The sequence below is a fragment of the Callorhinchus milii genome, unplaced genomic scaffold, assembly GCF_018977255.1.
Source record: "Callorhinchus milii isolate IMCB2004 unplaced genomic scaffold, IMCB_Cmil_1.0 Scaffold3, whole genome shotgun sequence".
In the NCBI taxonomy this organism is placed as follows: Eukaryota; Metazoa; Chordata; class Chondrichthyes; order Chimaeriformes; family Callorhinchidae; genus Callorhinchus; species Callorhinchus milii.
The window spans coordinates 63,162,702-63,189,342 of record NW_024704744.1 but is presented as its reverse complement, the minus strand read 5'-3'; the positions used below and the strand labels follow the sequence as shown (position 1 = coordinate 63,189,342).

The following is a 26,641-nucleotide window of genomic DNA, read 5'->3' as shown; positions in this document are numbered from 1 at the left end:
TGATTTTGAAGCTAATTTCTAAGTTATTTTAAGAACTACGGAAAAATTGCTTTAAAGTGAAGACTGAATTGAACTATTTGTCAAATTTCGGATGTTCTGAAATCCTAACAAAAGACAGTAAATGAAGATACAGGTGGAATTTCATCCCCCACATTTGCTGACACAAAGCCCTGTCTGCTACTTTGTTCAAAAATACACTTTAGCCCTGTATCATAAGGCTATAATTACTCAGCTTTATAATTATAATAATAATTCTTGTATTTGATGTATTGCCTTATCACGTCTTCAAGACGTCTCAAAGACCTTTACAGGATATATTTTAAAGTGAATTGACTGCATATTTTGTGGGCGAAACGTGACAGCCAATTGCGCACAGCAGTGCCTCACAAATAGTCTGGATTGAGGGATTATTACCTCTACAAAAGCAATCCACCGGAATATCAACTAATAACTGGGTTCCGACTTACTGCTAGGTAAACAGAGGCTTGTGGAGTAAGGAAACTTGCCCAACATTTCGCCCTGCCAGGAATTGAACCAAGTCCTCTCACTTGCTAGGCGAATGCTCCAACCACTAAGCTACAACAACAAATTACACTTGTATAGCGCCCTTCACATCGCAACAACGTCCCAGGGCCCTGGATGCCACGGTCCGTTTTGTAGTCACAGTTAATAAAACCATCAAAATCTTTACAGTGAGTGAATAGTGAACCTGTGGAACAGGCTCCTTAGGGAGACGGTTGAAGCAGGAAGTGTAAATTTAGCAAGCAGAGTTTAAAACATTTGCTATAATTCCTTTTCCAGGTGTTTTGCATGCCAACTGTAATATCGTATGCTCATAGCTGGAATTTGAATTTTAGGTCTGATCTTAATTCTAACTCACAGATACTCCCCACTGTTTTATGGCAAATAATAACCCTGGAAAACATACTCTGAGAGACGTGGCAGTTCAAGAGTATGGTTACCATGTCAGCAAATCGAATCCAGAGATTTACTGCAGCTGATCTTGCAAATTTTACTGCATGAATTGTTTCTTAGAATAAATCTTTGTTTTGAAATCTCCCCTCTATTTGTTAATCTTTCTCATTTTTAAAAGGATTGCATATTAACATGTTTGCATTGTCTCCCAAAACTGATTATAATTTAACAAGGGCATAACACCGGTATGGGTTGATACTCTCAGATTTTCCTCCCTTCCTATGTATTTTTTCTCATTTGCAATCCTCAGACAACTCCAGTTGGGGACTTTAGACTACCCTGATGGCGTAGCCGATGTACATGTCAGGACTTTGAACTCATGTAATTTAGGTTAACACTCCAATGCAGTGCTGGGGGTGTGCTACATAGTCGGAGGTGCCGTCCCTCAGAGGTGCCGTCCTTCAGATGGGACATTAAACTGATGTTTAATTCTGCCTGTTCAGATGGATGCTAAAGGTCCCATGGCACTATTCAAAAAAGGGAGTTTTTCCCGGTGACCTGGTGACAATCCCCCAAATAAAATTGGTCATTCACTTCATGGCTGTTTGTGGGACATAGCTCTGTGAAAGTTGGTTGTTGCAGTCATCTACAAATTACAGTCACAACATTTTACAGTATATCCCGTGAAGCTCTTTAAGACGTCCTCCCAACATGAAAGGTGCAGTATCAAACTGGAAACAGCCAGTTCTCCACCAGGGCCCCACAACCCAGTAACTTGATAGTTTTCTTCTCCATGCTTTAAGATCTCGTTTATACTGCAGTATTGTAGTATGAGGCCTATGATATGTTTTCATTTCAGCTGAAACATCACAATATAATAATGGCATCCACAAGTGTTTTGTTCTCTAGTGGTATTGTAAAACATTGACATTACTTTTTATTTATTTAAAGATCTTTGAATATAAGGTAATTGAAACAAAACAGCTACTTTAAATTATTCACTTTGTTTAATCAACAAGAAGCATTAAAATAATGCTTTGTAAATGTCCCCCTCAATCTAAACGATTTTGCTTATCCCCCAATTAAATAAACTTCAGCAGCTAAATTTGTAACTATTAGTCACTGCTTGTACTAAGCTAGTCTTCTAAATAAAGCCGAACTACTTGTTCTATTAATAAATGATTATGATACATTTCAGTTGCAACTAATGATCTACAAATATTGAAGTACAATATCATGAAAAAGTGCTTGGCAAACCATTTTTGGGATTGCAAGCACAAAATGTAACAAAATACAAATCAGGTTAAACATTCCTTGTTCATGTTTTTGCAATGAAAATTACAGAGTGCTTATGGCTCTTCTCACCCCCACCCAAAAAAAAACTTTTATTAAACAGGAAAGTTGACCCAAAGTGATCAGGGAACATGTAATTTATTGGTCCACCTTGTTAATGTTGATTTTATTTCATGCAGTACATCACAATGTGACTATACACTGCACCATTACATTCAACAGTTTTTTATTTACACATTATCATACTTGGCTTCAAAATGACTATGAATTTTGATATTTAAGATCATGGTCATTTTATTCCTGGAATGAATCTGAAGATTTTACAACATTTTTATGTGCAATTTTAATTTTTCCAACATTAACACAGGAGCACAGTGGGTTTAAAAGGTGAAATGTATATTGGTGAATTTCGTGAATATACTAGATAGGAAATGCTTCAACAATTATCCATATTCTGTCTCAGAGCAGCTGGTTATATATAGTCTGGGGAATGTCCTCTGCGTAGTATCGCCGACTCATGAGGTTACTGAAACAGATTTTCAGAATTTTTTACACCGCCATCTCTTTCCCAGCAGCCGGGTAAAAAAAAATGCTGCAGAAATAATGTTTTGGGTAACTTTGTTAGCAAACTTTCAGATTAAAGCAGTCCTTTACTTACTATTTGACACAGTGTGGAAATATTATCAACAGATTATATTTATATAGCAGTTTTGACATAAAAGAAACACATAAACATTATTGGTATATTCTCTAAAGGGAAAGCAATTGTCCTCCAGAGATGGGGCTGGCATTAGCTCCATTGAATTGGTCAAGCATAAACACACCAATTTCAAGCCACTTAATGATCTTAATCCTCTAATAAATAAAAGTGGACAAATGAGACTTTAGCAAAGCCCTGAGTTCTCATCAAACTCAAAGCCCTATGTTTCTATGGATTCTGGAGAAATCGCTGCTTTACACTGAGGTGCTTGTTCCGACAGTTACACAGTGGTAATGACATAGAAGGCTTTTTAGATGTTGTTGTAAAGTATCTAACACACAGTGGGTTTCAATGTGTGACCCTTCAAAGTAGTGTAATGTCTAGAAATGGGTCATGCCAATGGTAACCCCGCTCTGATGTGATCTACTTTCAATTAACAAGGACAAACAAAACCACAATAACCATCAGCAACAATGTGGATCTGCCTTGGACTGACAAATACACTTGATTTTCATTTAATGCCAAATGTATACATTTACCACGAAGGAGAGAGTAAACCTGTTATTTGTATTCTTGTGGGTGGTAGGGGGTGGAATTTGTGAGACATTTGACACTGTATTTACAAGCACTGTGCATTGTATCTTATTGTATTCTAAGATACTCCAGAACAAAGATCTGCAGGATTTTATCAAGGTTATCAATCGTTGTTGGATTCAGATTTTCCTCATTATCTTCCATGCTGTGCCACACCCGAGGGAAAGGTGTAGGTATGAGATGCAGAATAGGAACTCCTGTTGAATACAGAATAGTATTACAGTATTACTCGGCATGCAGATGGCACATTTCATTTCATGTTACATTGTTCAGAAAATAATAATAAACCTATTCTTATTACACCACTAGGATGGAAGTCCATCTTACGTAGCATTTTAGAATATCTATCTTTTCATACTGAATTCAACAACAACAAGTGGAGTCCTGTAGATCAGTGGTTAGAGCACTCGCTTTGCAAGCGAGAGACTTGAGTTCAATTCCAGGCAGAGGGTGAAACCTTGGGCAAGTTTCCTTACTCCATACGCCTAATAATAATCCCTCCAAAACCCAAAACAATAATAAATTGGTCATTTTCAATCTACGACTGTTTGTGGGACATTGCTGTGCGCAATTGGCTGCCGCGTTCGCCCACAAATATACAGTCAATTCACTTTACAGTTTGTTCTGTGAAGCACTTTGGGACGTCCTCCCGACGTGAAAAGCGCTATATCAAATGCAAGGATTATTATTATTATTATAACAACAACTTGGATTTATATAGAGCCCTCCACGCTGGATGGTAAAAAACAATTTACCAAAGTCCAGTTACTTCACTGATGTTGAAGTCTGTTTACTGCAGTTCTTCAAATAAACCACAGAAAAACAGCTTCAAAATGAAAACTGTATTTAAGCATTGCCAAATTTGGAACCTCTAAAAAATTCAGATAAAATTTATAATAATAATACTTTATTTGATATAGTGCTTGATCACATCTTTGAAACATCTCAAAATTCTTCACAGGTCATACTGCAAAGTGGGTTGACTGTTCATTTTGTGGGCAAATGCACAGCCAATTTGAGCACATCATTGTCCTACAAACACCTATCGAGTGAGTGACTTATTTTATTTTGGGGGATTTGTTGGCCAGGATGCCCGGATAAACTTCCTTCTCTTCTTGAATAGTGCCATGGGATCTTTGACACCCACCTGTTTTGACATAAAAGAAACACATAAACATTATTGGTATATTCTCTAAAGGGAAAGCAATTGTCCTCCAGAGATGGGGCTGGCATTAGCTCCATTGAATTGGTCAAGCATAAACACACCAATTTCAAGCCACTTAATGATCTTAATCCTCTAATAAATAAAAGTGGACAAATGAGACTTTAGCAAAGCCCTGAGTTCTCATCAAACTCAAAGCCCTATGTTTCTATGGATTCTGGAGAAATCGCTGCTTTACACTGAGGTGCTTGTTCCGACAGTTACACAGTGGTAATGACATAGAAGGCTTTTTAGATGTTGTTGTAAAGTATCTAACACACAGTGGGTTTCAATGTGTGACCCTTCAAAGTAGTGTAATGTCTAGAAATGGGTCATGCCAATGGTAACCCCGCTCTGATGTGATCTACTTTCAATTAACAAGGACAAACAAAACCACAATAACCATCAGCAACAATGTGGATCTGCCTTGGACTGACAAATACACTTGATTTTCATTTAATGCCAAATGTATACATTTACCACGAAGGAGAGAGTAAACCTGTTATTTGTATTCTTGTGGGTGGTAGGGGGTGGAATTTGTGAGACATTTGACACTGTATTTACAAGCACTGTGCATTGTATCTTATTGTATTCTAAGATACTCCAGAACAAAGATCTGCAGGATTTTATCAAGGTTATCAATCGTTGTTGGATTCAGATTTTCCTCATTATCTTCCATGCTGTGCCACACCCGAGGGAAAGGTGTAGGTATGAGATGCAGAATAGGAACTCCTGTTGAATACAGAATAGTATTACAGTATTACTCGGCATGCAGATGGCACATTTCATTTCATGTTACATTGTTCAGAAAATAATAATAAACCTATTCTTATTACACCACTAGGATGGAAGTCCATCTTACGTAGCATTTTAGAATATCTATCTTTTCATACTGAATTCAACAACAACAAGTGGAGTCCTGTAGATCAGTGGTTAGAGCACTCGCTTTGCAAGCGAGAGACTTGAGTTCAATTCCAGGCAGAGGGTGAAACCTTGGGCAAGTTTCCTTACTCCATACGCCTAATAATAATCCCTCCAAAACCCAAAACAATAATAAATTGGTCATTTTCAATCTACGACTGTTTGTGGGACATTGCTGTGCGCAATTGGCTGCCGCGTTCGCCCACAAATATACAGTCAATTCACTTTACAGTTTGTTCTGTGAAGCACTTTGGGACGTCCTCCCGACGTGAAAAGCGCTATATCAAATGCAAGGATTATTATTATTATTATAACAACAACTTGGATTTATATAGAGCCCTCCACGCTGGATGGTAAAAAACAATTTACCAAAGTCCAGTTACTTCACTGATGTTGAAGTCTGTTTACTGCAGTTCTTCAAATAAACCACAGAAAAACAGCTTCAAAATGAAAACTGTATTTAAGCATTGCCAAATTTGGAACCTCTAAAAATTCAGATAAAATTTATAATAATAATACTTTATTTGATATAGTGCTTGATCACATCTTTGAAACATCTCAAAATTCTTCACAGGTCATACTGCAAAGTGGGTTGACTGTTCATTTTGTGGGCAAATGCACAGCCAATTTGAGCACATCATTGTCCTACAAACACCTATCGAGTGAGTGACTTATTTTATTTTGGGGATTTGTTGGCCAGGATGCCCGGATAAACTTCCTTCTCTTCTTGAATAGTGCCATGGGATCTTTGACACCCACCTGTTTTGACATAAAAGAAACACATAAACATTATTGGTATATTCTCTAAAGGGAAAGCAATTGTCCTCCAGAGATGGGGCTGGCATTAGCTCCATTGAATTGGTCAAGCATAAACACACCAATTTCAAGCCACTTAATGATCTTAATCCTCTAATAAATAAAAGTGGACAAATGAGTCTTTAGCAAAGCCCTGAGTTCTCATCAAACTCAAAGCGGGACCTCAGATTAATGTTTCATCTGAAGGAAGGCATCCCTGACAATGCAACTTGTCCCCAGCACTGCATTGTCCGATCACCACTTCATCTCCTTCACCACCTCCACCCCCTCCCCACCTCCACCAGACCCACCACCATCTTCTACCGTCCCTGGAAGAAGTTACCCCACAATCCCTAACCGCTGCCTTGGAGTCCTCTGAACTCCTCTCCCTCTGGCCTTCAACCCTCACTGACACCTCTTCTCCTCTCATCCTCCTCAACAACACCCTCTCCTCCACACTCGACTCTCTTGCCCCCATCACCTCCCGTACTGTCTCCTATTCTTGCTCCTCCCCCTGGTTCACTACCCACTCCGCTCACTGAAGAGCCAGGTGTGGGCCGCTGAACGCACCTGCCTCAAATCTGGCCTAACGGTCCACCGACAAATCTGGCTGGACCTCCTCAAAATCTACCGCTCCACTCTAGCCTCGGCCAAGTCGTCCTTCTACTCCAGGATAATCCTGGAGGCGAAGAACAACCCCAGGCTTCTGTTTTCTACCACATCCCGACTCCTCCGTCCCCCCCGCCACCCCGCACAGGTCATCTCCTCCAACCTTCACTGTGAGGAGATGCTGGATTTCCTTGAATCCAAAATCAAGGGAATCCGCTCCGCGGTCACTTCCCCTCCAACTCCACCCACCCCCCACCCCTCCCTCCCACACTCCGACTCCTACCCATCCTCCCCTACACACTTCGTACCCGTTTCCCCACCCTCTGTCACCAAACTCATCCTATCCCTGAAACCCACCACCTGCTCCCTTGACCCCATCCCCACTCCACTCCTTATCTCCCAGCTCCACCTCCTTGCCCCACATATCACAGACATCATCAACCTGTCCCTCTCCTCTGGCTCTGTTCCCATTCCCTTAAAAACTGCCACCATCACTCCCACCTTGAAAAAACCCTCCCTTGATGCGTCGCAGCTATCAAGCTACCGGCCCATCTCCAACCTCCCCTTCCTGTCCAAGGTCCTTGAAAGAGTTGTCGCCTCCCAGCTGCGCTCTTTCCTCTCCACCCATTCATTATTCGAACCCCTTCAGTCGGGTTTCCGTGCTGCCCATAGCACAGAAACTGCCCTGGTCAAGGTCACCAATGACATCCTGACCATCTGTGACCAGGGCTCCCTCTGCCTCCTCGTCCTCCTCGACCTATCGGCAGCATTCGATACGGTCGACCACGCTATCCTCCTCCACCGCTTGTCCTCCCACCTCAACCTTCAAGGCCCTGTCCTTGAGTGGTTTAGGTCGTACCTCTCCCACCGTCTTCATTTTGTTTCCACGAACGGCTTTTCCTCCACCCCCCGCACTGTCTCGTGCGGTGTCCCTCAGGGCTCTGTCCTCGGTCCCCTCCTCTTCACCCTCTATATGCTCCCCCTTGGTGACATCATCCGCAGACATGGGGTTAACTTCCACATGTATGCGGATGACACCCAACTCTACCTTTCCTCCTCTACCCTCAACTCCACGACCACCGATGTCCTGACAGCTGCCTGTCCGACATCGAGTCCTGGACGAGAGACAACTTTCTTCAGCTCAACGTGCGTAAAACTGAGGCCCTCCTGATTGGCTCACGTCAGCGCCTCCGCACCTCAGGCGCTGACAGCATCAGCATCCAAGGCTGCACTCTCCACCTCTCAAAGCCAGTCAGGAACCTCGGTGTTCTGTTCGACCCTGAGCTGTCCTTTCTCCCTCATATCCGCGCCACAACTGGCACCGCCTTCCATCACCTCCGGAATATCGCCAGACTACGGCACTACCTCACCCCTCACGCTGCTGAAACTCTGGTCCACGCCTTTATCACCTCAAGGCTGGACTATGGGAACTCTCTCCTCGCCGGCCTTCCCGGCACCTCCCTCCACAAGCTGCAGGTCATTCAGAACTCTGCAGCTCGTGTACTGTCCCGCACCAGGCTTCGGGACCACATCACTCCCACCCTCGCTCGCCTCCACTGGCTCCCCATCCCCCAGAGGATCGAATTCAAGATCCTCATCCTCACCTACAAGGCCATTCACGGCCTTGCTCCCTCCTACCTCTCCGACCTACTATCCCCCTACCTACCTGCCCGTACCCTCCGTTTCTCTGGCTCCGGTCTGCTCAACATCCCCCGCCCCAACCGTCCTACCATCGATGGCCGGGCCTTCAGCCTCTCAACCCCGATGCTCTGGAACTCCATCCCCCAGTGCCTTCGCCTTGCCTCCTCCCTTTCCTCCTTCAAGGCCGGTCTCAAGACCTTTCTCTTTGACCGAGCCTTCAGCTCCCCTCTCGACTCTCTACCCCCTCCTCGTTCCCTCCCCCCCTCCCCTCCCCCTGACCATTTCCCCCCTGCTCGGGTCCTGACCCAACTGTCCAGTGCCTTGGGACGTCCTCCCGACGTGAAAGGCGCTCTATAAATGGAATCTTGTTGTTGTTGTCAGCTTGAATTATATGATTCCAAGTCCTAATGTGGGGCTTGAACCAAACCTTACGACTCAGAGGCAAGAATACTACCACTGAGCCAGGCTGGTCGTACTTCAATAAATTTCTTCCCACATGTGTGTATTTTTAGCAAACTAAAGATATGTTTATTCTACCTCAGGAAGTGCATACATGAATTGAATAAAGAACATTATTTGTGAAATCTAGCAGTTGAATATTAGTGTGTTCAACTTCTCATCTCCCCTTGTCCTTTTGTAAGATATGCTGAGGTGCTAGTCTCATTTCAGTAGTGAAAGGTCTACACACTTAATTTTGGACCATTCGCCCTTTGTTCATATTCCTTTTTTTTAAAAAAAATCAAAAAGTGTAATACGATCTCAGCCCTTTGAAATGCTTCTCCATGTGAAGGGCGCTATATTAATGCAAGATGCTGTTGTTTCCAACATTTCTTTGTCAGTTATCACACCAAACCTTCAGAACCAATGTTGTAGATATGGAAAGCCAACTGTGGGTCAGACATAGGAACAAGTGAACCTCATTAAAACCTATCTTGCATGAGGTCCAATTGAAATATTAATTTCAATCAATTTCAATCATCACATCTGTATAGCACCTTTCATGTCGCAAGGAAGCCCCAAGTTGCTGGACATTCAGAGTTTTGAACCCGAGCTAGGGGTCGGGATTGGGGAGGGTGGTGGGGAGGGAAGCAGGGTGATCGAAAGCATGGTCGAAGAGGAGGGTCTTGAGATGGGTTTTGAAAGAGGCAAGGGAGGAGGGGGCGAGGCGGAGGGACTGTGGGATGGAGTTCCAGAGGGTGGGGGCAGAGTAACTGAAGGCCCACCCGCCAATGGTGAGGTGGGCAATGTAGTGCACGTGAAGCAGGCCAGAGTCCGCTGGCCGGAGGGAGTGGGCAGGTTGGTAGGGGGTTAGGAGGTCACAGAGGTAGGTGGGAGCAAGACCATGGAGAACTTTGAAGATGAGGTCCAGGATCTTGAACTGTATCCTCTGTGTGATGGGAAGCCAGTGGAGTTGGGTGAGGATGGGGGTGATAGGGTCACGGAGCCTAGTGCAAGAGGGGTCATGGGCTGTAGCACTCTGGATGATCTGCAGCCTATGGAGGGAGGCGTTGGGGAGATCGACAAGCAGGGGGTTTTCATAGTCAAGCCTCGATGTAATGAAAGCGTGTATGAGGGTTTTGGCGGCCTGCGGTGTGAGACAGTGGCGGAGCCGGGCAATGTTGCTGAGGTGGGGGAAGGCAGAGCGGGTCATGGCACGGATGTGGGGTAGAAAGGATAGTTGAGGGTCAAACAAGACACCAAGGTTCCGGACCCGTTTAGTAAGGTGGAGTGTGGATCCGTGGATGGTTTTAAGCATGCACTCAAGTGACCTCTACACTAATCTCATCCTTTATTTCCTACTTGCTGACCTTCAAAAAGAAGAAGGTACGAAAACAGGAACAAAAAAACAGGAACAAGAAGAATTCAAACAGTAAAATGTGTGGAAATGCTCTATCTCGGAAATCAAAACATTTGGTTATACTTAGTGGGCAATTGGTTTGGCAATACTATAGTGAACACTTATGAAGCACTGGTAAATGTCAATGGCGCCTATGCAGCTATGGATACCTATATTTGCAGATTGATCTACTCGTGTATTTCATTGGAGCCAAACTGTTAACTCCAGGAAGACATCACTTTCTCCCCACCCCCCACCTTCTCCTATGACAAAGTGAAGCAGAGGTATAAAAGAACATCAACGGACAAAACCACAAAGACCAAGAATTGCAATGTGTTATCTTATATTACAACATACCTCTTTTCAAAAATGGGATGTGATCATCTTCAATCTCTCCTGCTCGCATATTGGGCCAGAAATATTTCACCTCGATGGGATGATTGTTCAATAAACCCAACCGATGAAGGCGGCGCTCTATTGAGCAACATGAGATGCAAGTTGATTTGGTTGTAAGATACAGATGTCTCAGTACATTTTTATTTAACCTCAATCAATCTCTACACTGAAACACCATTACATCTAGTTGAACTAGTTTAACTAGGAGTAAGTTCCCCATTTATCCTAAATGCAGGGGCATACCAGCAGTCCTGTAGCTTAGTAGTTAGAGCACTCGCCTCGCAAGCAAGAGGTCCTTGGTTTGATTCCCAGTTAGGGGGAAATGTTAGGCAAGTTTCCTTGCTCCACACGCAGTTTACCTAGCGTTAAATAGGACCCGGTTGTTAGTCAATTGGTAGATCACATTTCACCCACAAAATATACATTCACTACACTTTACAGTATATTCTGTGAAGTGCCTTGGGACGTCCTCCCGATTTGAAAAGCGCTTTACAGATGTAATTTTGTATTGTATTCGTATATCAAATGCAAGGATTATTATTATTTTAACACTTCAGTCTGTGTTCAAAAGATAACACAAAAAATTAGGGTAAGTTTGCTATCAGATGTAACAGTAGTGTGAGGCAAAAGGAAATCCATTCCACTGGAAAACAGTTGTAATCAACTGCAGCACTTGCCTCCCTGGTTAGTCATTGGCTGATATTCACTGTTCAGTTTTGCAGTTTTGGTCTCCTTATTTAAGAAAGGACATACTCGCCTTAGAGGGGTTACAGTGTAGATTCACTAGGTTGGTTCCTGGGATGAAGGGGTTGACCTATGAGAATAGGTTGTGTAAACTAGGCCTATATTCTCTAGAATATAGAATAATTAGAGGTGATCTTATAAAAACCTATAAGATTCTTAAGGTTCTTGACAGGGTAGATGCGGTGAGACTGTTTCCTCTGGTAGGAGAATTTAAAACTAAGGGTCATAGTCTCAAGATTAAGGGTGAGCCTTTTCGAACTGAGTTGAAGAAACATTTCTTCACTCAGAGGCTAGTGAATTTGTGGAATTCTCGACCCCAGAAGGCTGTGGATACTCAGTCCTTGAACATATTCAAGACTGAGGTAGATAGATTTCTAAAGGATAGAGGGATTAAGGGATATGGGGATAATGGAATTAGGTTAGAAGATCAGCCATGATCTTATTAAATGGCGGGGCAGGCTCGGGGGGCTGAATGGCCTACTCCTGCTCCTACGTCTTATGGTCTTCCTTCAGTCCTTACCCTTCTCTACAAGTTGCACCACAGTTAATTATCTGCTTCTACAGATAACCTCTGGCTATGTTTTGCAAAACATGACTGGAAACTATTCTCTGGGGTGTAGTACAGAATGTTCTCCATTTCTACTCTCACAATCAAATAGCTTCTTTATAAAAATATAAGACATCATTCGTATTATTTTAAGAAACAAGTTCTTACCATCCCTCGTAAGTTATTTTTCTAATGCAAATAAATTCAGTTTTAGTGAGCCTTTACTCAAAATTCAGAGCTTGAAGTAATATTGATGGATTGTAAACAAGCACATTCCAAGACCTGCAAATGCTCACTGTTAGCTGTGGCATATGTCATTTAAGTATCACAAGATCACAGAGGAGTACAAGATTGATCTGGATGACGAAGGCCCTCCAGCTCATCCTTCCAGAATACCTATCCTATTGTACCTCCATCAGAGAATCAAGCTGCTTTTGAAATGAGTAGTGACCTGGCCTTTGCCATCCTTTCCTGGTAATCTGTTCCAGTCATTGATTACTCTCTCCATGGTAATCGATTCTATCTGTCCTGGAATCACCCTTTAGCTCTAAACTATGTGCAATTGTTCATCTGTCATGTTCAAACCTGAAATTGAATAATCTGCTCATTTAAGGAGTTTTGCTCAAAAGAGCTCTTGAAGCTTAATACTTTGCCCCCAAAAAACTTGCAAGAGCATTTAATAATAATTTCAACCATAATAATAATCCTTACATTTGATATAGTGTTTTATCACATCTTCGAGATGTCTCAAAGTGCTTCACAGAATATACTGTAAAGTGAACTTTACAGAATATACTGTAAAGTGTATATTTTGTGGGCGAAACATGGCAGACAATTGCACACAGCAGTGTCCCACAAAGAGTTGTGGATTGAAGTAACCAATTCTTTATTATTATTTTTTTGAAGGAATTATTACCCCCAGAAAAGCGATCCGCCAATTGACTAACAACCATGTTCCTACTTACTGCTAGGTAAACAGAGGCGTGTGGAATAAGGAAACTTGCCCAACATTTCGCACTGCTGGAAATTAAATCCAGGTCTCTCGTTTGCGAGGCGAGTTCTCTAATCACTGAGCTACAGGATTCCAGATGTATAACCATGCGCATTACACTCAGAATAGGCAAACATTTCTAAACTCTAATGAGCCATTATGCTCTCCTACAGAACACAACTCAAAATATATGCTATATATACCAAATGTTGCATAACAATCCCGAATATATAGAACTACATAAATAAGAATCAAAAATTAAAGCATTCATTTTCAAAGTAATCATATGACAGTGTGCATTGCATGCCTGTTGTTCCCATTGAAGTTTAAGTAACTTACCTATTAACTGCATCCTCCTGTGCCATCGGGCTGTATTTGAAAAGTAACTTGGAAATGTTGGATTTGGTGCACCAATCAAATCCAGTAACACAAATAGGTCCTGTGAGGAATGTAAGCAGTGAATTAGCACTTTGTCACATCAACATAACATCAAATGGAAAGTTTAACCCAACTGCTTTAATTCCCAATCACTTTACCCATTAGAATTTATTGAATTAAGAAAAGGTTCACATCCTACATTTAGTCCTCTGTAAATTCATACTCTGCTAACTGGAAACATAGTTTTTCAATTTCAATACGTAGACAATTGAACCTACACTGATAGTAACACACTCTCCAATCTGACACTGACAATAACACACTCTCCAACCTACACTGACAGTAACACACTCTCCAACTTCACACTTGACAATAACACATTCTCCAACCTCACACAGACAATAACATATTCTCCAACCTCACACTGACAGTAACACACCCTCCAACCTCACACTGACTAACACAGATTCCAACTTAACCTGAATGGTCTTTTTATCAATGATATGGAAAACAAATCTAACTCACAGCTAAAGTTAGTGAACTACATTTTGGGATAAGCATGGGTTGCTATGTGCAGTATGTGATTGTGTTCTTGTAATGGGAAATTCCAATAATGCAATGAAAAATGTGCTACAGCTAGCGAGCAGCCCCTCTGTCTCCTCTCCTCTCAAAGTAACAATTACTACTTCTCTGTTTTAGCATTGTCCAGTGCTGTGCAGTAAACAGGACAATGGCATCAGATGCTTACAATTCCGTGCAACTCATTGGTGTCAGCACCGGGTGGATGAATTGTGTTTTTCATCTTCTCCGCCAAGTGGCGAGAGCCATAAAGAGAATCTCTCACAGACCAAATATGAAAAGCTTCTTCCCCGTCAAAGAAAATGAGCTGCAGGGTAAGGTCTGGCCTTTCTGTCATGTTCTAAAAAAAAGAGGAACAAGTTATAAATTTATAGATAAAGGTACAGATAAAGCTACAGAAATCTACACATGTTGGCAGTGGGATAACACATTTCTGTTAATTCAGTACAGCTGAAGAGAAACATTATACATTGCTCATATTTGCATAAACGTAGTAAAGAGCAGCAAATCTATTAGCAACTTGTCTATGATTGTTGCAGTCTACTTCCTAATTTACATGGGTTTACCCTTATAACAATAGAATGCAATAGCAGTTATTTACAGACTAAGTAGATAACATTGGTGATATTGCCCAACACCATATAAAACAAAGTGCTAACCTAAGAAATAAAATTTGTTGTGACCCAATAGATGATCTTATACATTGTATACAGAGTGGCCTACCAGACACGAAACCCTTTGAACGCTAACAATGTGAATCCCCTATCGTTTCTGCTGAGGGCCTCAATCCAAACCAGTGTCTTAATTTTTTAAAATAAATTCTTCAGGCTTCGTCCCTCTTGTCCTGTTTTAAGAAATAACAGGGGGAAATTCTTCTGGTCGCCTAATGTAGTGACTTTGATACTGTGCACAAAATAGGATTTTCCTATTATAAGTGCCCATAGAGGTCGGTTTAACAATGAATTTATATTTTGTCTCATTTCATCCCCGCATCTCCCCTGATACTGTTCTAAATTGTGAAACCCGCAAAGCTGGTCCTGCAGCATTTGATTCATGGATCAGAGTCTTTCACTGCTAGTTAGCAGGTACCAACTTCTTACTAAACCAAACGGTTGGTGTCCCACTAACAGGCGTCAAAGGCTGCAATCCATGAGCTGTAAGTCTATTATCATAGGCTCGGCTTTACCAATTTCACCCATGAGAACCGTTAGGGGAGGGGATTTTGTAGACTTAAACATTCAGGTCCATTCGATGCACTAAATATCAAAGGTATACACTGCAGGAGAAGCATTGATTGCCTAAAGAACTTTGCACTGTGTCATACCGTACTGTGTTTGCCTACAAATATACAGTGACTGTACTTTACAGGAAATCCTGTGAAGTGCTCTGAGATCTGTTCATGTGTTCAATGATTATGTATACTAAAGAGTACCTTCATGGCGTTCAGCTGATTGTCCAAGGCGTGAGCCAGTTCCAGTAGCATGGCACACGGTACAGCAGAATCAGTGGCACCCACATATACTCTGCTGTACCACCACTGGTTGTAATACTTTGAGTCATGGTGACAAGCCAACACCAGCCTTCGCTTGGCTGAGGGGTTCAAGGTACTGATGATATTTGAAAATGTCACAGTTCCAATAGGTGTTTCGTCCTCAAACGTGTCCTGCTCTGTTATCCAACCTGCCTGCAGCTCATTCAAATGCTTCAGAATGTGCTGTGGAGGAAAGCAGTTTAACAAGGATCAAATCCCACAGAAACCAATATAACTACACTGTAGTTTGGTAAACAATGTTTGTTTGCTTAATAGTGGTACAGCATCATAAAATGGATATTGGTCAGTTCCAAATTTTGATTGCGTTTATACTATAACCTGTGGAACTAAGTGACTGAGGGTGATCATTGCCTTCATGTATAGTTCTAACTTGCTCCATGTACGTCTCTAACTAAATTATAAATAATAGCCAGCCACTGCATTGTAGAAATGGCCTTATGGAAAAGGCACTTCCCAGTACAGTAAGTCATACAAACCAGAGGATTGTAGGATTGATTGCCGGATCTTATCCGAGTTAGCTGATCCCAGTCACAACAGGTGATCTGGGTGTTACAATTGGTCTTAGTGTCCCTGGGCCAGTGCAAAGATAGCTCAACCAGGGTTCTCAATTGTGTTTATTATCCAGTGATGGTGTGTGGATGAGAACAGCATTGACCTTAGCTGTAATATCCTTCATAGTCACTCACTGTCTGGACTGCCACGTGTAGAGTAAACACGTAGCCATAAGACTGCAGAAGAGAGGGAGAGGAAAAAATGACAACAAATTAAAGAAATATATAAGGCAGGGAAAGTGTTGGACTTCAGTAAATGTAGCTGTTTATTGTGGTAACTATTGCATGGATCTTGTTATGTTACGCCCCAAGTCTGCCATTTGCTCTCTATTTTGAACGTCACACAATGCTGCAAATTAAAGAGATTTATTAGTCTTTTACAGATTATCTCCACTCACCTGACGCACAGCTATGTTTCCGGGGGAACCGGAATATCTCTCCCTAAGCATTGGGTATAGTTCCTTATACCACAGCCGAGTTATGTTTGTCTGCGATGTAATATCCTGGAGCTTCACTTTAGACAGGTACTTGGGTTTGTGGTACAGCTGATGGTTTAAAGTTACAGTTTTAGTAAGAAACTAAAAAGATACTAAGCAATTCATTATAAGTACAAATACATAAACGTTATAATTCTTTGTTTGGTTTGTAAGAGTATATTCCTCTCCTGTTCTCTTTATACTGATCCCAGTGCTCAAGTACACATCAAGAACTCAATTCTCCCGGCTCGTTACTGTGGCTTTAAATGGTATTTCAACATCAGGATCAGTTTTCAGGAGTAGCCATTTACTATTATTTACAATCATTTACTATCTTCTAAAACTCTGATGTCTCAAAGACCTGTGTGAGCATTGCTGGGGAAGGTTTCAGTACCACATGGGCCATCAACTGGTTCAGTTGGTAACATTCCTGCCCTTGTGGCAGAATGTGGTAAATTTAAGCCCAAGTCAGGAATTGAGCTCATAGTAGTCCAGAGGGACATTCTTGAGAGGTGTTGTTGGAGTGTTTCCTATTCCAGATACTATCCCAGTTCAATACTGGATGTCCTTCCTACCCCCACATCTGGTCCCTGACCAGGAAGGATTGCTTTCCTCCTGCACCTCCAGCAGGGGCTGCTGGGCAGTGGTGAGAAGTGGGAATCCTGGCTGATTTTTCCCTCCAGGTTAGCATTCCCTTGTGCCATATTTTGTTTTTGTCCTGTCCACAATCTTCCAGATAAATTGGTCATTCACCCGAATGGCTGTTTGTGGAACTATGCTGTGGCAAAATGGCTAACAGTTTTTTGTATAAATCATTACACTTCACAGTAAGGTTAAGCCCTGAGACACTTCAAGGCTGTTTGTGATGATATCATTAACTACAAGAACATTGAACTCCCTCGATAGTCTGTTATTTTAAATGTTTATTAGCTAAAAATAAAAAGACTGAGGGAAGTGCACACTGTGAGAGGTACTTTAGTGTCAGCCAGACGTGGTGCAGTGCTGATGTTCAGAGCACAGTGTGAACACTGATGTTGACATCCACATAAAAGAATAAGAGCCTGATTCATACAAGGACTGAATTATTCTGGTTTTATCAGTGGTTTAGGGAGTAGCTTTGATTCCCATTATATGAGTCCCATTGTATCCCAAGGATCCCACTTTAACGCTGAAAGCAATATTGCTCAACATCAGCCACATGTGCAATTTGACCTCTATCCCCAAGAGCTCGAAAAAAACACTGTCCGCCATTTAGGTTCTCACGATACCCTTTGAATGTTTACTTATAGGCTTGCATTTTTCCATGCAAAACTTGGATGGATTGGCAGTTATTTATTTCGTCATGTCCAGGATTGACTGTGCTAATAACTCCTTACCATTCTCCAACTGTTCCCTATGCAAACTGCAGATTAGCCAGAACTCTGCAGCGGGTGTTTTATTCTATCACCCCCCACCCTCACTCAACTACACTGGGTCCCCATAAACCAAAGAATTGAACTTTCAAGATCCGCATTTTCAGCTTTATATCTCTCCACAGCCTTGCCCCACCATCACCTCTGCCACCTCCTACAAACCTCCTGACATGAACTCCTCCTTTTGTGTGAACCCTGGCCTGAGTCCTCTCCCAATGAGTATAAGGTGACATGCCTGGCAATAGAATGTCTCAATCGAATAAATCCTCTGTGGTGGTCTTGACAGTTTGGTTCCTGAGCCAGGAGGGTCCGCACTGCTGATAACAGACCAGATAGCCTGACTCATCAGTAGGGCTTGGAGTGGCAGATTAGCCACTTTGAGCAAGGATTCTTCTCACTCAGCTCCTGTTAATCCTGCAAGCAAAAACCCTAATGGGTATGATGGTCCTAGCATCATAAGTAGTGGGAATCATCACCTTTACTTTGCAGCAACAAGCAGATTATATTTCACAAAAGTTAGGAAATAATAATTCCCTGAATTTATCAATATTCGAAAGAGAAGAATTTCTCCCAGACTCCTGGCCAGATAAAATTGGTCATTAGTCATGGCTGTTTGGGGGACATTGCTGTGTGCAAATTGGCTGCCTCGTTCACAGTCACTGTACTTAGAGTAAATCCTGTGAAGCACTTTGAGACACCCTCCCGATATGAAAGGTGCTATATCAAATGCAAGGATTATTATTGTTTATTATTATTATTGTCCACATGAGAGATTGAACTCTAGGTTTTCCTAATCCTCTGGCTCTGAGAAAAGACATTAAACTGAAACACTGGGGTAGACCAATGATGTAATTGTAATGAAAATAGTGTGAGTCTTCTGGCTGCTCTGGAGGCTCTCCGACATGGCTCCTATCAGTACCTTCTCAGCACAGGCGTTGACAGCATCAAACTATTTGGATTAACACTCTACCTTGGGGAGCCTGTGCAAAACCTTGGTGTCTTGTTCAACTCTCAACTGTCCTTTAAACCTTACGTTCATGCTCTGTACATTTAGCTTTCCCCCACCTCTGTCAGTGCCTTGGGACGTCCTCCCGACGTGAAAGGCGCTCTATAAATGGAATCTTGTTGTTGTTGTTGTCTGCCTCCGCCACTACCAGTCCCCTCTGGCCACCAATTTCCTAATCAATGCATTCATCGTGTCCAAGTTAGATTACGCCAACTCTCTGCTGGCCGGACTTCCCAACTCTTCCCTTCACAAGCTGCAGACTATGCAGAATTCTGCAGCTCATGTCCTTTCCTGCAGCAGGCTCCTCAAATCTATCACCCCTGTCCTTGCCCAGCTCCACTAGCTCCACATCCCCCAGTAGATTGAGTTCAAGATCTGCGTCCTAACTTTTAAATTATGTTATATTATAATATAATATATGATATCTTTAAATCCCTCCATAGACTTCCTGCTCTCCCTCCCCTCTGCAACATCCTCAAATCCTACCAACCTGGTCGCTCTCTCCAGTCGGCAGGCACTGGCTTGCTTCACAGCCCCGCCATACCATCACCAGTCAAGCTTTCAGGGTATCTGCTCTTACTCTTACGGAACTCTGTCCCACAGTCCCATCGACTCACTTCATCTCTCATCTCCTTCACACTCCTTGCCTCCTTCAAAACCTTCCTCTTTGAACGTGCTTTCGGTCGCCTTTACCTCCCTCACTCCCCTTGAGGCCCCGCTCCCATCCCCAGCTCAGGTACAAACCCTGGACTGTCCAGCAAGGATGTCCTCCCAATTTGAAAGACATTATATAAATGTAAATTTGTATTGTATTGCTCTCCCTCCCGAAACAAGAATAAATCTGTAAAACACTTGTTCAGAAAGAGCGCCTAACAATATGTTCTGACATTGGCAGGCAGGTCTAATTGGAAAATGAAAGCCGACTTTACTACAATAAATAGCTTATAAAAACACATACATCCTAATACATTTCGTACTGTACCTAAATCTAAAACAGAAATTTGTCATTCATGTACTGCACACTCATGTGTGTTCCGTGTAATCTTTCCTGTTTACTCTTACTTTCAATCCTGCTCACTGCACCCTGTGAAACAGTGGCAATGGATCCCAAAGAAACAAAGTGAATCCATACAGATTATTTTACTAAATCTTTCCCCGCTTTCTACCCAGAAAAAAGGGTGATTATTTCATTCACACAACCCTTTGTACTATTCTCAAGACAGGACTGATAGGGTACAGAAGCTCAGCTGAAGCCCTTTCTCATTTTCTCCATTTTACAATGTAATCTGCAATAAATACTGGAAAAACAATGACATCCACGTCTCTTAAACTTACCTTTTCTTCAGTCCATGTTTGCCTTTGCCCTTGTATTTGACAGATAATTGTTGTCAAATAAAATAACTCCACAAAGAGAAGATAAACTGAGGTCTTGCTTGCAGCCATCTCCTGCTCCTTGTAATAAACAGTCTCTCTGCTCTCTCTCTCTCTTCCCCTTTCCTATGCTTTCGTCATTCATTGATGTGGAATCAGTGAAGGAGAATCCAGAGGGCACTCAAACCCCTTTTATCATTTCCAGACCTGAGATGTCTTTTAACAAACAAATGGGAGGCCCTCGCCACAGATCTTTGAGGTCACTATAATTGATGCCCGTCTGTCTGTCTTCGGAACATGTTTTTAAACGCTTGTAAACTGAGAGGGGAATAATAAACCTTAGCCACTTAAAGCTGGAGTGCCTCTGTATTAGCAAGGAGTCTAGTCAGACCAGCAATATGTTCCTATTTTTGCTAAGTTAAACAGCAGCATACAGGAATAGTCTACATAGATATTCATATATGCAATGTGGAAAAAATACAATATCTTTGAAAACGATTTAAGAAAGTTTCAAATTCTGGGACGTTTTAGAATCAGACAAGCTGGATGTTAGGGGTACAATCAGACTTCTCCACTGCCACTTATGCGTGATTTTGGTTTGGTTGCTTCAGACGCACACCCATCCTATCTATCCTCTGATTCACCCTCTGGAAATGACTTGAGTACTTCACTCAGATTTAGAGGTGAAGCACATATGGCCCTGGGATCCATGGATGAGCAGCAACTACATTGCCTGCTCTAACACTGTACTGTATGTTAGTGTACTATGCCCTGGGCTAACTGATACTAAAGTTTACATAGTACAAACTGTCCAAGGAAATTAACTAAACGTGTGGGGGTGGGGAGACGAAAATCTTTCATGCAACAACTTGCATTTGTAAAGTGTCTTTCCTACAGCATAGTGTTTTGGATCACTTCACAGAGATAGTGTTAGATGAAAAACAAAGAAAGAGGGGAAGGTGATTATACACATGGTTGAAGAACTAGGTTTAAGGCAGGATTTAAAGGCAGATAGAGAAGGTAGCAGACAGTGGGACAGGAGGTAGATAGAACAGGTTCTAGAGGGTGTGAAGGCTCAGCTCCCAAAGATGGAACAGAGGGGGAAAGGAAGCATCAAAGAGGACCCGGGTTTGTCAAGTGGAGGTGGGGGGAGCAGAAGAGTAGGGTAGGAATAGATCTCAGCGATAGGGAGGTGGTAGGGTGTGAAGGGATTTAAACATGAGGGTGAGGATCTTGATATGTTGGAGACAGGGGAGCCTGGGTATTGGGACAGGGGAGCCTGGATATTGTCACCTAGGCTGGCTGCTTTGGGTCAACTGGTGACATGAGCCACGGTGTGCGCAGCAGAGGATTTCCAGGCTGGAGCAGAGGAAGGTTCAGGGCCTGTTGAAGACAGATTGAAGACAGTGAGGATGGTGAGGGAAGAGGGGGGTAGTGAGGAGGGGTGGAGAAGCTAGAGAGGCCATCAAAAGGCACAGAACAAAAGAGAAGAGTGGAAATAGAGCAGGGGATGGAAGAGAGACGGAAAAGAGAAAAAGACTCTGGTCACAGAGTGGCAGCTGAAATGTGTACTCAGAAGATGGTGAATTTGGGTTTTATGACATTTGCCGGTGACCCATTTCCTAACCCATAGAACAATAATTTCACCAGTTGGAGATGTGGAATTCGAGCAGTAGCTACTTATCTATCTGTACACAAGCTCTAACAAGTAGATAACAAGCTCTGGACATATCAGCATGTGGTGTTCATAAACTCAGACTCCGTATCAAGCCTTCCAGCAGCTGCCATTTCAAACCTCAAAATTTCCTTATCAGCTATTCAAGGGACATCTGCCTTCAGAGCATGGATGGCCAGGGGTTTGGAGGGGAGATAAGGACCTTTACTGAACAGCTTGTAGAGTCTGTAGAGAATCTGAAGTCACTTGTGAAATTCTGGGGCCGGATACCGTAGGCCTGAACTGGAGTATTGTTTGACTTGGAAATGGTCAGGAAGGGCCAGGAAGAAGACAGATGTTTGGAGAAGACATTGAGCTGCTGATCATTGCATTGGTGTATGAAGCTGCTGCAGTAGTTGCCCTCCAATCGATCACTGGTGGCAGAGAGCACAGGAAAAGGAGGATGAAGCTAGAATCAAAAGCTTTGCTGCTTGCTATTTTTGAGATTCAGACCCAAACTTTCTCTGTAGAATAATGCTCCTGAGAGCACAATCCAGACATTCCATCAGTGTGCCAATTGCTTCCTTAGGGAGGATTATATGTTCTAGTTTAGAAACAAGAGATTGAATGGGAGATTTTAGATGCTGGCTGGAGAGTCAGAGAGTTCAATTATTCCACCAGAATTAGGAAACATCACACCCAAGACTTGTTGTTTTTATTCTTCCTTCATTTTACTTTATCTCAAGAGGTTTGTAGTTTGTTTGCCTACCCTTCTCCACCGTCGCTCTTCCCTGCTCAACCTCCATGGCTCCGTCCTTTCCTAATTTTGCTCTTACATATCTCAGTTTCTGCACAATCTTCTCCAATAACTTCTCCATCCCCCCACATAGTCCTCTTCTATACCAGGCTCTGTGATCCCTTCACCCTCATCCCTGCTCACCTCCCCATCCCCCAACGGATTGAAAATTAAGATCCTCAGCCTCACTTTCAAATGCCTCCTTGGCCCTCGCCACACCTTACCTCTGAAACCATCAGGTGGACAAACTTAAGCTATTTGGCAACCTGGAATACTACTAATTTATCCCCTGACTCCCTGCCTGCCATCAAAACTTACCTTAAGACCCATCTCCTCTTCTTCTGCTCTTTTGCCAATCTTTTCCCTCCCCACTCAGTTCCCTCTCCCCCAGTTCAGTTCAGGCTCCACGACAGTGATGTGAACTGGTTTGAGACATCCTTCTGACATGAAAGGTGCTATATAAATGTATATTGTATATATAAATTGTTGTTCTATCATGTCCAGAGTTGTGATAGTTTGTTGCATCAAAATGACATTTTGGGGTCTGACACAGTCCAACTTCTAACAGCAGTGAATGTTTTGTGAAATTTGCAATGTTCTAAAGAATAAAACAAAAAGTTGACTACTGATGAGAATCAGAGTGTCTTAAGTCCCTTTCTACTGTATTTTATTCTCTAAATTCCACAAATTAAAGGGACACCATCTTCATGGAATAGCAATCACCGCATAAGTAAACACTTAAGAATAAAGACATTGATTGTGGTCAAACAAATCATCCGCTCACTTGCACGTGAAATCATTCAGACAAAATTAACAATTCTTGGCCGTTCTGACTCTGCTTGCCTTCTCAAATAAAAATAAATTGGTAAACAGGTTTGCTACAGATAGCGTCCCGATATAAATGCTCCTTGTCTTTAAATGTCCCCGTCATGCTTAATTATAATCAGCCATAGCCATTTGCAGAAAATTACTTTGTGTGAAAACCTTTGTATATTGAATGAATTATACAATCCACACATGGTTTCCATTACATGGTGTGATAGAAACCATGTGTCATGTGATAGAAACCATGTGTGCACTTTATAATTCGTTTAGTACACAAAGGATTTCACTGATTAACCCTTTTAGAACCCTGTTCTGCTTATGAATGCGTTCTCCAAATTATATTTGTTTTGCTTTCAGTTTTTTTGTCATCTTACCTCGAAAAGATTCTTTGAGGTTTTTAAAATTTATTAAATAACTTGCATTTATATAACTTCCTTCATCAAGGTAGCGTCCCGCAGAGCTGAACAGCAGGGGAGAGGGGTGGCGACTGTAGGCACGGTCAAAGAGGAAGGTCATCAGATGCGACCTGAAGGTGAGCACGGAGGAGGTAAGGCATTGAGGCAGAAAGTTTGAGTTTCGAGGCATATCGGCTGAAAGCATTTAGAGTGGAATTTGATTAAGGAGTGTTGATGGCTGGAGCCAACTGAGTAAAGGGGGTGTGGGTAGTGGAGTGGGGTAAAAGCAAGTTGGAGAGGTAGGGAGGTGCTAGGACATGAATTGCACACAATTATAATTTTCCCTTCTATTTTATATTTCAGTTCAATGTTTGAACCTGAGCAGTAGAGTCCAGCCAAGAGACAACTCTCAGGTTTTTGTGACATAATTTGAGTTGACCTTCATGGAGATACAAAACAACATGCCAAGGTAGTTCTCCTTACGGTTCCACCATCCCAGGTACAAGGGGAGGTGTGTAGATGATCTGTTCGTTGACCTCTCTCAATGCTGCTCTGAAGCCAGATGCTAAGATTGCACGAGAGGAGACAGGAGCAACCCTACCTCCAATTTCCTTTACTCCTTGTGAATGTCTTCAGTCAGCAGCTTGCAGTAGCTGTTTGTATGGCAAATTGTGGGAGCAAGCCCATACCTTACAACTGTGGCAAAAGATGATGGAGCTTCAATATCCTGTGCTCCACATTGCCTTCAACAATTCTATTTTTCTTTCTTCCCACCACCAGACCACACAATGTTGTTCAGCAGATAAAAAAAGGAGAGTGGAAACTGCACTTAGTGATGCCAATATAGCCCTGCAGCCAGGCGCTAGGTGGTCCCCAAGAATATTTTGGGTTTATTCACCCTCCGCTTTATCTTCCCTGTTGGAAAATTCCTGATTTCCATTTACCTCTTTCCCCTTATTATATTTCCAAGATTAGGAATCCAACTGTTTGTGATGATCAACTTTGAGGATCTGAAGCTTCAGTCTGATTGGGTTAAATTTTAATACAGACTGGGCAATGAAGGCAGGTTCATCCTTAGGTGAAAGCTAATGCAAAAAATGAGCCTGGCGATGGACTACTCAACAGATAAAAATTTTTTAGGAAAATAGATTGCAGATTGCATGTTATTAATCATCTCTTAAATATAAATGTGATGACTTGCTTTTCATCTTAAACGGATATCTTCCATTTAGGTTTTCTGATGGCTTGACATGTAAAGGCACCACATAATGCAGCAATAAGGCACACCAATCAGAAGGATGCAAGTTTGAAATGTAGAAATCAAAATGCTGTTCCTTAATTAAAAAGTGTTTTGAAATATTCCCCTCCTAATTTTTTGATAATAGTATTGACCAATCACGGCTGAAAATGTTTTGAGCTGCCATGTTTGTGGAGTCCTGTAGCTCAGTGGTTAGAGCACTCGCTTTGCAAGTGAGAGACCTGAGTTCATTTCCAGGCACAGGGCGAAACCTTGGGCAAGTTTCCTTACTACACACAGAGCCTAATAATAATCCCTCCAAAAAACCAAAAACAATAATTAAATTGGTCATTTTCAATCTACGACTGTTTGTGGGACATTGTTGTGCGCAATTGGCTGCCGCGTTCGCCCACAAATATACAGTCAATTCACTTTACAGTGTGTTCTGTGAAGCGCTTTGGGACGTCCTCCTGACGTGAAAAGCGCTATATCAAATGCAAGGATTATTATTATTATTATTATGTTAGATTGCTGCTAAGCAAACCCCATAACCTCATAGTCTAGCTGACATCCCAGTATGGTACTGGATTGTTTGAGATGCCATCCTTCAGGGGAGATGTTAAAAGGAGGTCCTTTCTGCCTGGACCTCCTTTATGGATGGATTTAGATCCCATGGACAATAAATTTCTCTAGTATTGTGGCCAACTAATCTTCCAAATAAAATTGGTCATTGACATTTGCTGTTTGTGGGACATTGTTGCATGCAAAATGATTGCTACATTTGCCTACATAATACACAATCACTGAGCTTTACAATATTTCCTATGAAACACTTTGAGATGTTTCAATGATGTAAAAAGGTGTTATATCAAATAATAATAATAATCCTTGCATAATGCCAAGATAATTATTTCCTACCCTTTAAAGTAGCATTGCAAATCCACGATCCAAAACATCATTGACTGCTGCTCGAATACTTCAACAATCTGCTCAGGAATGTCTATTTAAACTGCAGTGGCTGCCACCTTTAAGAAGCTCACCTGCCCAAGTGGCTTCTTATTCTTTGGCATTGTTCTGCACAGATGGATGGAAATCAACTGGAACTTATCCTTATAAATATAATATATATAATAATAATCCTTGCATTTGATATAGCGCTTTTCACGTCGGGAGGACGTCCCAAAGCGCTTCACAGAACACACTGTAAAGTGAATTGACTGTATAT

At 42.1% G+C, this 26,641-nt stretch overlaps 1 protein-coding gene across 1 annotated transcript; it reads right to left on the bottom strand.

Moving 5' to 3' along the window:
- Positions 1-4,612: 4,612 nt before the first annotated feature.
- Positions 4,613-20,919, bottom strand: LOC103181784 (glutaminyl-peptide cyclotransferase). The gene is made up of 7 exons (XM_007898471.2): positions 20,474-20,919; positions 16,643-16,789; positions 15,574-15,855; positions 14,311-14,481; positions 13,524-13,623; positions 10,864-10,980; positions 4,613-5,435 (listed from the first exon to the last, which is right to left on the bottom strand). The coding sequence occupies exons 1-7, from the start codon at positions 20,579-20,581 to the stop codon at positions 5,287-5,289; spliced, it is 1,074 nt and encodes a 357-aa protein (XP_007896662.1). The 5' UTR covers positions 20,582-20,919; the 3' UTR covers positions 4,613-5,286.
- Between the last annotated feature and the right edge of the window lie 5,722 nt (positions 20,920-26,641).

What these genes read in the sequence shown, in the direction of transcription:
- LOC103181784 (XM_007898471.2), bottom strand. Translation starts at nt 20,581, where the DNA reads ATGGCTGCAAGCAAGACCTCAGTTTATCTTCTCTTTGTGGAGTTATTT. An exon ending in AAACATGGACTGAAGAAAAG is followed by an intron (nt 16,790 to 20,473) that starts GTAAGTTTAAGA and finishes TTAAACCATCAG; the next exon opens with CTGTACCACAAACCCAAGTA. An exon ending in CATCCCATTTTTGAAAAGAG is followed by an intron (nt 5,436 to 10,863) that starts GTATGTTGTAAT and finishes TGTATTCAACAG; the next exon opens with GAGTTCCTATTCTGCATCTC.